Source organism: Pezoporus flaviventris, unplaced genomic scaffold (assembly GCF_033815535.1).
Source record: "Pezoporus flaviventris isolate CSIRO_AGI_PZ_B2104156 unplaced genomic scaffold, CSIRO_AGI_Pfla_v1 ptg000002l, whole genome shotgun sequence".
Taxonomy (NCBI): Eukaryota; Metazoa; Chordata; class Aves; order Psittaciformes; family Psittacidae; genus Pezoporus; species Pezoporus flaviventris.
Genome location: NW_026892550.1, coordinates 32,024,998 through 32,037,050, shown reverse-complemented (window position 1 = coordinate 32,037,050; position 12,053 = coordinate 32,024,998). Strand labels below are relative to the sequence as shown.

Sequence of the window (12,053 nt, the reverse complement as noted above, 5' to 3'; positions counted from 1 at the left end):
CTCTGAAGTTAAGCCTGTTGTATTAACTCAGCAAAGAGCCATTAGATATCTGCATATGGCAAGTTGGAGAGTTTATATTGATCCAATAATACCCGATGCACTCACACACTTTGTGGGTGAGGAGTTAGTAAAATAAGAAAATATCCTCAAATGATCAGCTGCATTTTTTCTTTTGATGAAGATACACTGCTACCTATGAGAACTCATCCCCAATAAGAAATGCTTTGTAATTTTTGTTGGAATTCATTAGAATGTAGAAATATTCTCATATTTATGAAGAAAGCAGCTTTTAAAATTCCTTCTGGAAAGAAATGATTGTGTTAGACACAAATTATTCAGTTATTAATTTGATGATTCTTTATTCCAGCAACTGAAAAATATGACTGAGGCAGTGTTAGATGAGTTGAAGGGAGGTACCGTAATTTAGATTTCAGTAGTATAAGAAAGGACTTTATTTTAAATTACAATGGAATAAAATTTAATTGCACATTTCACATTTTGTAACGTGTTTATATTTGAAGTGTCTGCAAAGTTTCTTAAAGACCAAAGTAATCATGTAAATGGGTGTAATTTAATTTGCAGTCTGTAGAGGTATAAATAATTTGTACACTACATAGTGAGCGTATTAAATGATCTCTGCGTAAATTAAGGTTTTGAAAATACCTTTCAACTATTTAGCACATTGGCAATAACAGATTTCTAACAGACAGAAATTGAAAGTGAGCCTGCATTTGATTGCTTTCAGAGATGCTGTACACCACTCAGCTCTATAGCAGAGCTTTTTAAGAGGTGCTAATCACTCTGTATTTGATTTCATTAGTCTGCTTCACTTGGTTTCTTCATTCTGAGCCAACATGTTAAAAGTCTTAAAAACAAAGAAAATCCTATTTATGCAACACATTGTTTTCTGTGTTTTTTGTAATTGGATAGCTATAAAAGTCTGTCCCTGCTAAAAGCCATAATTTGTTCACAAGTTGTTCCTGTTGGTCTCGTCGCTTTCTCCAAGTGGCAGTACATAAAAATGTGTTACATTAGCACAGTTATGTATTTACAAAACGTGAAGCATAGCATTCTGCGAACAGATGTTTGGCTATCACCAAGGCTGGTAGATCTGTGTAAGCAGTGCTTTTGCAAACATCAGAAGTGGGACTGCCTGTTCTGACACTGTGCTTCAATCCATTAGGAGAGCATCTGAAATTACCTCCTGTATTTACATGACCTTATTTCAGCTCTTCATGCCATAAATTAGGTCAGGAATCCCAATTGCAGTGGGTTAAGTTTCTACATCATAATATATCAACCCAAAAGGTAATCTCCAGGGCTGGTTTTCACACCAGCAGGGGAGAAAAGGCAGTAATTCTCAATTATGTGCCAGTAGAGAGGCAAAATGTACATTTCTGGGAAAATGGTTAGCAATATATATTTTCACTGTAATAAAGGCTGTGTTGGCATAGTTAGAGGTTCTGTGCCAACGTGTACAGTTATTTGAAATACGGCTCTGAGTTAAGAAGAATGGGAAAGCTCCGCTTGGTGCTCTGGTGTAAAAGATGACATTTCCTAATGCATTAAATCACGCATATCACGTCTTTGAAAGCAGGGTATTAAACAAATATTTATGAAGGATGTCTTATCTCTTGCCTGTGAACTAATAATACGAACTCTGCCTTATCTGTTTATGAATTATATAAACCATGCACCCCAGCAGCCTTACATAAATTATAATAAAACAGATAAGATGATAACAGCAACAAAGCACAAGCAAGGGCTGGGGTCCTGCTGCAAAGTTTGGAACTGGATCAAGGTTCCCAGAAAGCCTTGGAGTTTTTAGACTCCAGTATTTTCATTTGGCTTATTATGAGAAAGGAGCTGTCTCTAATTACAGAGCAAGGAACAGGCCTGTGAGCACCATGGACACCATGGATCTTCTGTCCCAAAGGACAGAAGTCTAGACTGGACTGCTTGTGCCACAGGCAAGAAACATGACCCAGAAAAGGTTTTGGGGCCATGACCTCGTGCTACCTATGCTTAGAGTATCACCGCTGGTTTTAACTATTTATGTATTATCACTGTGTAAGAACTGAAGCCTTTTCTTCTTGATCAAGTGTTAGTTGCAGTAATCACAGCATACGCAATGTTTAATTCCATTTTACAGCAACAACCCTGCTCACAGATACTACCTCGCAACTGACCCCGTGACAGGAGATTTGTATGTTTCCGACACAAACACACGCAGGATTTATCGACCCAAGTCGCTCACGGGTGCGAAAGACCTGACCAAAAATGCTGAGGTAATAGGAGGAACAGGGGAGCAGTGCCTACCGTTTGATGAGGCAAGGTGTGGTGATGGAGGCAAGGCAGTGGAGGCAACTCTCATGAGCCCTAAAGGTAAAAAAAGCTATCCCCCCTCCGTAACTTTCAAACTAATACAGGATTCAGAGCAGGGAATATGACCATGCTTAATCACTGAACCCAGTAGTCGGGTCAGAAATGTGGTTTTGAGTCATTTTTTCCAACTGGAAAGACCACTGAGGAAGAGATCTACAGGGGACCTGGGTTGATTTTTAGGAAGTATTTGGCTTGCGTGGTTATTGAGCATTTTTAAATGCTCGTTTAGATTATGTGTTTGGCAGGCAGCAGTGAAGATTTAAAATCAGTTTTGCTTCTGGTCCCACTTATCCCCTCTTTCAGGTTAACTTAAAAGCTAGGCCATATCATAAACAAATATCATAAACAGTAGTAGATTTCATATTGAATGTTGGTTTATCATGCAAAATATATTTTCAAGCTGTTTTACTACCTACTGCCTAAACCCATACTTTCTGCCCTTAATTTCCACTAGATACATATCACTTACACCCTTAGTTAGAGATACATACTCACTGCTAGTGCAAAAAAAAAAAAACCACCTGATTTTTCTTCTCTTCACTAAAGGAATAGCGGTCGACAAGAATGGGTTAATCTACTTTGTTGATGGGACCATGATCAGAAAAGTGGATCAGAATGGAATAATATCCACTCTGCTTGGCTCCAACGACCTGACCTCAGCACGACCTTTGACCTGTGATACCAGCATGCACATCAGCCAGGTACTTTTTAGCTGCTGCTAATTTGGAAAGCTGAGCTGGCGCTAGAAATGCAAATGCAGCTTTCTTGCCCCTTAAAATAGAGCTGGGTGGGTGGAGCGTGTAATGGGTATTTAACACAGAATTTGAGGAGAAAGAAACCTCTTCCAAGGGCATGAACCGCAGTGTATCCTCTTAGCTATAAATGCTCCTGTATTCAATTTTTCTGCCCATAAAGTTCACTTCAGTTTAGAACAGCATAACTATCAGCAGGAAACGTTAAGTCTGGTAGTAAATACTGGGAGAATGGCAGATCTGTTAGAACTATCTTGGCATGTTGATGGTTTCAGAATCACTAACATCCGTAGCCTACCAGAGTGAATGAGAGGATATATACAAAAAAAAGAATTTTTTTTATTTGTCTCAAGAACCTTGTGTAGTTAAGAAAGGACATTACTAGTGGTCTGTTTAAAAATGGAGTATACTATGATGTTTTGTAATCTGAAAGGTAGTAAGTTATTTTTGCTATTACAGGAATTAAAGATGAGTACTCTCCTTGAAGTATGCATTTAGATTTTGATATCACAAATGTATATATCTGCATTTGTGATGCAGAAATGTACAACATTTATTGGAGGGGAAATTCAACCTGTAAGAGATAGTTCCAAAGCAACTGGCTTTTTGTTTTCAATAAAGTTTCCCTTGCCTCCCTGAAAAGCTTCCGTTTGCTGCATGTATTTTCATATAAGTCCTTTTGTCGTGAGATGAAAAATATCCTCCCAGCGGTGTCTAAAACTAAAGGTGCATTCATTCATTTAATCTGCACTGGTCAACTCTTTAACAAAACACTTCTGTTTGTTAAGGTTCGTCTGGAGTGGCCTACAGATTTAGCTATCAACCCAATGGATAACTCCATCTATGTTTTGGATAATAATGTGGTGTTGCAGATCACTGAAAACCGTCAGGTTCGCATTGCTGCAGGGAGGCCGATGCATTGCCAGGTTCCTGGAGTGGAGTACACGGTGGGAAAGCATGCTGTACAGACCACGCTGGAGTCAGCAACCGCCATTGCCGTGTCCTACAGTGGGGTACTTTACATTACAGAAACTGATGAAAAGAAGATTAATAGGATAAGACAGGTCACAACTGATGGAGAGATCTCATTAGTTGCTGGAATACCCTCAGAGTGTGACTGCAAAAACGATGTCAACTGTGACTGTTACCAAAATGGAGATGGCTATGCTAAAGATGCCAAACTTAATGCCCCTTCCTCCTTAGCTGTGTCTCCAGATGGCACCCTTTATATTGCTGATCTTGGAAATATTAGGATACGGGCTGTGTCAAAGAACAAACCCTCACTGAATTCAGTGAACTTTTATGAAGTTGCTTCTCCAACTGACCAAGAGCTTTATATCTTTGATATCAATGGGACTCACCAGTATACTGTGAGTTTAGTCACCGGAGACTACCTGTACAATTTTAGCTACAGTAATGACAATGATATTACTGCAGTGACAGATAGCAATGGGAATACTCTTCGTATCAGACGGGATCCCAACCGGATGCCAGTAAGAGTCGTCTCTCCTGATAACCAAGTCATCTGGTTGACGATAGGCACTAACGGATGTTTGAAAAGCATGACTGCACAAGGTCAGGAGCTTGTCTTATTTACCTACCATGGCAACAGTGGACTTCTGGCAACTAAAAGTGATGAGACTGGATGGACCACTTTTTTTGAGTAAGTACATAAAATAAAGTCAGATGCCTTACAGTTTTATTGAGTTACACAATAGCACCTGAAATATATCTGGGGGCTGATGAAGTAACTGTAAAGGTATCCCTTTATAACAAAAAGTACAGAAGGACGCTTTCTGTTTCCCATGCTGTCTTCCTGTCTGATTTCTTCTAAACATTGAGTATGGGTAATTCTAAATTCCTTATTTTGAAGTTCAGTTTTGTATACTGAAATAATAGTGAGACAGGATTTCACTCTTGTCAAGAAGGCTGTAGCTCAGACAGCAATGATTTTGTAGATTTGCATCAAAACTAGATTTTCATCCCATTTGCTCATTGGATTGACATTGTTCTGCAGCAGATACTGACAAGAAATTTGTCTTCACTGCTCTGTATTTTTTTGCTTTCTTTTTTAATAAGTAAGAGCGTGTCTGCGTGGCCTTTTACTGAAACCAAAAGGCTGGGTGAGAGGGGTTTCTCAAATTGTAAAACGTTGCATTTCACTGAGTGGCAAATAAGCCAAAGGATCTCCTGGATGACGCAGCAGGCTTTCACACAGGTGGACCTGCTGCAAGGGAAACTGAGAACAGAAATGTGCGCCTTGGGGAGCAAAGTGTCATTCCTGTAGGAATAAAGTGAAAACACAGAGACCACCAGCAACGTGTGGTGTACAGGTGCGGAACACAATAGCGGGATGTATTAGTGGAACAGTAGGACTTGTAATTTTACCATCCCCAGAAAAAACCTTTTCAGTGAATTGCTTCACCCTGTGTTACAGTCATTAAATCATCAATGCCTGTTCATAACTGCCAGATTAGCAAAAGATTTTACAGAATCCTCAGTTATATTGACTAGGAAGGTCATGACAATTTATAGATAAACTAGTAAAACCTGCGAGTTCATGTACGGGCTTTATAGGCAACTTCATCCCCAAGTGAGCTGAACTACAAACTGATATGCCAAACAAATGTGACAAAATGTAGCTCAAAACACAAACAACTTATTTCAAAAAAGGTCAATGCAAAATTAACACAGATATTTTTCAGTCACGTCTGTCAACTGGAAAAATGTGTGTAATTTTAAATCACATGAAAGGCATGCTAAGGTTGGGTAAAAAAATATGTCCATGAAGGAGTGGAAGATGTAGAGTTAGTTTGAAAAGTAAAAGTGTTAGAGGGACTCACCTGAAGTATTGAGGATTACAGAGGGCATCATGAAAATCCACTAAGTCCCTTTTCTTTTTCTTTTTTTTCTCCCTTTTCTTTTCTCCTATCTTTATGATGAAATGCAGTAGCAACTGCTGCCAAGGTCAGGGCGTAAAAAAAATGCTTTCAATTCAACACACATGATAAAGAAAATAAAGTGCCAGTGTCAGGCAGTGGCAGCAAAGCCAAACATCTGTGTTCTGAGATAACTTCATAATTCTGTCAGTGTACATTTGGCTGAGGCAGTGTGCAGGAGGACTCTGAGCACCTGTACCTACTCTCCAGCCTTTACATACACCCGTCAGAGACACGAGAGCAGCAGGTGCTGCTTCGCTGCACGTTACGTCCTGAAGTGGAGACAGGGCTAGGAATGCTGATGCCTAACAAAGACAGCAGGTGGAATGAGTGGTGCTGCTGCCAGTTCTAAGGTATTCTTACAATAATGTGTAAATTGGCAGGGCTTTGGTAGTGGGCATGTTCCCAAAGCATTAGCGCACATCTGTAATATTTAATTGTGCATTGGTGCATCCGCTGCGTGTCTTTTTAGGTCCTGCCAAGAGGACACAGAAGCACAGCGAGGATACACAGAGGAATGAGAAATAGTGGAGGAGAGGGCTCACGTGTTCTCATGAGTTAGTCCTGTTCTGTGTGCTGAGAGACCAAAGCACAGCTATGAATAGGGTGGGAATAGTCATCCATTTCCACAGAGAGTGAATTCAGTGTTTAACTGTGACACACACAACCACTTGTTTCCAGCAGGCGAATTGGGTAAGGCAGTCAGTTCAGGGGATAGTGAAGTCCCTTACTGAAATTAAGGCATCTGCTTGGTTCAGCGGGCACTTAAATCATGCTGGAATTCATACTGGCTAATTGAGGACCTAGAGTTTTAATCAGGGCAGTAATTTCTCCCCATGTTGCCTGTAGTTTTTGTGTAGCCTACTGCGGTATACTGCAGAAGTAGCTGATGGCTCTTGAATGTGTCTTAATGGCATCTGCGTGATCACAAAAAAGTGGATATTATATTCACTGTTCAGGGCTTGATAGGTCTATATTTTTCATCATAGGGAGAATTCAGGGTACTGTGTGTCATGAAGCACATAGTTATTTACTGAGTCTGTGAATAGCCATCTTTCGCACCTGATCTGCTTTCATGCAGACTTTCTGGTCTGAGGTAGGTTATGTCCAGCTGGTTTACGGAGAGCCCAAAGGACAAGCTATTCCCTGCAGTAAGTATTAGTATTATTTCTAAGATGCTGTTTATGCATTTGCTAAACAATTACCTCCAAACAATGTCTCGTTAGAATTCCCAAGCTGAAATAATTACGGAGAAAGCTAGGCAATTTCACTATCCCCAAATTTGCAAGTGTATGAGGCTGTTGTGGAAGCAAAGATACTAATCTCCTCCCCGTAGCCATGGTGAAGCAGTAATCTGTTTAATTGCAACAAGGAAGATTCAGATTAGACATTTGGAAAAACTTCACGGTGAAGATTTTGGAGCCCTGGAGCAGACAGACAAGGATAGTGACCCCTTGCCCTTCACAGGCTGTCTTCAGAACAAATTAGACATCTTTCAGGAGCAGCACAGGAAGAGCAGATCCTGCCTTGGGGTAGGGGTTGGACCACATGACCTCTGAAGGTCCCTTCCAGTCATGTTTTCTGTGATGCTCTGTACAAGTTAATACCAAAAATAAAAGATTGTGCTGATTATGTAAAGCTACAGGGAATAAGTAAAAAAAAACAAACAAAAAAACCAAAACAAAACAAAAAAACCACCGTGTTATTTTCGTGCCAAAATAGCATTCTTAAAAACATCCATTGGGCATCACAGCCACTTAACTTCTTTTCAACATAAAATCCCCATGCACCAAATTTGTGTCTCTCTATTTCCCTTTTGAAGAAAAAGCAGATACAGTCACGACTGTTTTGCTGGGGTTTATTCTAGGATCAGCAAACATTATTGTGACTTTGCTTTTCAGCACTGATGATTTGTAACATGAAATCTGACAAGGCCGGGTTTCCAGAGGCTTCTGCTACTGTCGCCTAACTAGATGGAAACCATGTGTATCATACAAGGGCTTTGTGTGGGGGTGACATGGTGTATGTGTGTGTTTCTCTCTCCCAGCTCTTTCATATTGATATTTGTAGGTAGTATGGGCTAAAAACATTTCAGCTGAAGAGTTTCCTGGGGAAAACAGTGAAGTCCTATTAAAAAAGAAAGGTCGCCCTTGAACGTCAGGCAAGGAATAAGAAATTAAGAGAAGAAATCATTCTGACTTTCTCGTTCTATTTTAGTAATAGCAAAGTATTTCAGTTTCATTGCTGGGTGCATTTTCTTTTGATATCAGAGTTTATGTATTTTATTTACTCTATTGTATTATTCAGATTTTCAGAATATTCTGGGAAAGGGATAGAATTGGTATTCCATGGTGAATTTAGACATCCTTCTCACTCAGAGTCAAAACTTTTCAACTGCTACACTGTCCCATGGACTAGAAATGTCATTTTCAACTAACTCTGAGTATGGCTGGGTTGTTTCACCCTTTGGTTGTCACACATCTGTTTAAATGGCAGAAGTTTTAACATTGGAATAAAAATATTGCGGTTTATAGTAATAAAAAGATCAGTCTTTGGAGCCGATTTAGTAATAGCTTCGTTAACTGTTCCCTTGTGCAAATCTGTTTGTGTAACCGGAGCGTGGTTCCAAAGAACTTACATCATTTCAGTTGAGTTCTCAGCGATTTCAGAGCAGATTCATGAAAACTGGTGGGTTTTTTTCCCTTTTTTTAGAACAACTTCTCAGTGAAAAGAGGATATCTTTGACAAAACACTGCAACCCCAAAATTGGCAATTACTGCTCTGGCACACATTAAAGCATTTGGACTTGCTTCTTTTCATGGCTTTTTTCCACAGACTAAATCACACAAATATCAGATCCAAAAGAAGTTTTCTTTTTTATTTCATTTAGTCTGGATGCCAATTAATCTAGAGTTTACTTGCTTTAGTCTCCACTTTGCCCGAAGGAGGGAAGGACTGACATACAGGAAATAGGGGTTTTACACTCTGTGGATTTTACAGCAAAAATGGTGAGTACTAACTTGAATTCCTGATGATATCAATACCGTCTCTTCTCTGTATTTGTTTACAGACTTTGATTTTTTTTTAATATCTTTATGGAAAAATAGATTTCTAAATTCCTATCTTGGTAAGGGCTATAGTCTGCTGATCAGAATTGACACTTTGTATTTCACAAATGCGTACTTTTGCAAAGTACTGTACTAAATTCATAGTAACTGCTAGCTGTTATCGAAGGTCTAAAAACTTGCTGAATAAAAAAGATTAACAGAGCATTCACAAAAACGATTGCAAATACAAGCATATTAAAAAACCAATGGAGCCAAACGAAGCTAAAAGTCCTCCAGATTAGGTTTTATAATAAAATTATAATATGAAACAAGGTATAAGAGTAATCAACCTAATCAAATTCTGTTGTTATAAAATTGTGAGATATCTGAGCTGGAAACTATTAACTATAACTGCATATTAGGTATGCATAATATGAACATTTAAACAGATAAATCTTAAAAGTTGGACTAATTATATGCATATTAGCATTTTGGAAGTGACACTTCCAAGCTAGCCTATATGACATTATTTCTGTGCAGCAGTTTCCATTCTGCTTTCACGTACAGAGAGCTAAGCCAGGTGCACAGAAGGAGCATTTTCTCTGGACCTAAACTTTTGAAGTATCAGACATGAACTCCTAAAAAGCCTTCAAGTGCCCCTTTGCAATTGATCAATCTTGTAGGAGGTCACACCCACCCATGCCTCCAACCCTAGGTCTCTGTCAAAGCCCTGGCATGCCAGCAGTTGACAGACAGGCTTTAAATTCAGCTGAAAATGGGTAAAAATCTCACAATTGAAAGTTTGACAATGCTCAAGAGGACAAACTATCCCAGAAAAAAAAAGCTGCTATTACTTAATCTGATCAAAAGCACAGGGCAGCCCTCTGAGAAGGTCCCAGGCATCTTGTTCAGCCCTGTTCTTCTGAGTCATCTCACTCTCCCGTGTCATGCCCTGGGAGCTGTTGGAAGCTGGGCATGCGCTTGTGGGGCTGAAACAATCATGCTGCGCTCATTCAGCTTGCTCCACAACTATTGTGTGTAACTTCAGCCAGGATTTTACAGGGAAGTCCTTAGGTTGAATCCTTGGCCTGCTGCCCTGCCAGCCTCTGGCTGCTTTGAGCTGCTCGGGTTGCTTGAGGAGCTGGCAGAGGCAGCTCTGCGAGGGAGGATTCCCCCAGGGCAAGGAGACAGCCTTAGTTGCCTGGGCAGCACCTGCCGAGGTTGGGCTGTGCTGCTCAGGTTGCAGTCTGTGCGCACACTGGTGCACTTGGCACTCAGGTGGTCTACTGACTGCTACACAGTCCTTAAAGGTGGTTTAGGACACACAGTGGCAGCCCAGTATCGGGCATCTGGGATCTGTCCCTCTGCAGTCCCAGCCCAGGTGCTTCTGCAGGCTCCTTAGTGCAGAGTTGGCTTAGTTCCTCCATCTTACAGCTCTCTGAAAGGTGCAGGCTGCATGTGCTTTCCTTTGGCCTTCTCTAACCTGTTTGGTTTACTCTGAAAACCTTCCTCCCTTAGCCCTTCATTCATTCCAATAGCCACCATTTCTCATCTCTTTCCTGCCTGCTCTTCTTTTGCTTTCTCCTTTTGTGAGCAGTATCAGTAGGCAGAGATGTGATCTAGACTAAGATGCAGCCGCCTCCTCCTCCCTGTAATTCACTGCCTTTCTGCCACATCTCTGTTTTGCTCTCCAGACCTTGCCTTCTTACTATATTTCCTTACTTTCTCACCTTGTATCTTGCTCCTTCCCATGTCTCCCAATGTTCCTCTAAGGTGTGTTTGGCTTTCCTGCCTTTTCCTTTCTCAGTAGTGCATTTCTTCTCAATCTCATCTTGTATCTATCTCTTGACAGTTCATCCAGTGTTTCCCTGGGCACTTCATGCCCTGAGCTCATTCGTCTTCTTCCCTTCCACCCTAACCCACTCAATTCTTGTCTCCCAAGGAAATGTGACAGAAATGAAAGACAGTGACATTAGCAAGCAGACCCTTTACAAGTTTACTTTGGTGCCATAGTTAAACTGACAAGCTTTCCAGCCATTCTGGAAAGGTGGCAAAATCATGCAGAATGTGAAATCCTGATAAAGACTAGAGAGAATCACAGGTAAAAATCTGTTTTCACTGCATGTTGCAGAGTACCACCCGTTACTTATTACACTTTTATTGACAATGCATTCACTGCTGTGGTTTCCTTAAATCTCTCTGACGCAGAGCAAGATACTGCCTTTGGCTCGGACTTGCTTAGTTTCCCCATATACCAGGCACATCATCTCTAACTGTCGACATTTGGCAATAGGGAATAGATGATATTTTGCAGTTTTTCTCCTCCTTCATCTTAATGCATTGCTTGTGGAGTCTGACCTGGAAATACTGAGATTTGGCTTGTTAAAAGCTCAGTGGAACTTCTACTGAAAGATTTCATTTATATAAAAGCAACTGTTCGATTTTGATCAGATAAAAATTATCCCCCATTAGTGGTAGCAATTCACTTGTGCATTTACTGTATATGAAGGGGATCACAATTCAGTTTTCATCACTAAAATTTCTATTCCATGTAACATTTGTGGGGCTTTATTTTCCTGTAATGTTTCTGTTAATTTTTCTATCACATTTTCTGTCAGTAATACAAATATCTAAAAATGCCAAGTCTTTTGTCTTGCAATTTTTGGGCTCTTATTCTAATTTGATTTTGTTTTCTTATAAATACCAGAACTTGCAAAAAATTGTAATCTGGGCTTTTATCTCCTCTAAACAGCATTCTCTGAATGTCCTTGGTATCATAGAGCTTTTTTGGATATTTTTATCCTTTTACCATCAACAACCTTTTGTACCTTCTGCTGTTACTGCTACTCCTTTTTGCTTCATCAGTGTAAAACATAGTGGCTATAAAGCAATTAACCATATTCATTAAAACAGTTTTATTCAGCTGATTA

General features: G+C 40.0%; 1 protein-coding gene across 7 annotated transcripts in view; it reads left to right on the top strand.

Annotated features, from left to right (window-relative positions):
* Positions 1 to 12,053, top strand: part of TENM3 (teneurin transmembrane protein 3) — a 1,360,315-nt gene that overhangs the window by 1,321,146 nt on the left and 27,116 nt on the right. For all 7 annotated transcript variants that reach the window (XM_061474586.1, XM_061474595.1, XM_061474622.1 and 4 more), the window contains 3 exons: positions 2,153 to 2,385; positions 2,932 to 3,086; positions 3,926 to 4,800. In XM_061474586.1, the coding sequence (XP_061330570.1) occupies positions 2,153 to 2,385; positions 2,932 to 3,086; positions 3,926 to 4,800 (1,263 nt within the window). The remainder of the gene's footprint in view (positions 1 to 2,152; positions 2,386 to 2,931; positions 3,087 to 3,925; positions 4,801 to 12,053) is intronic.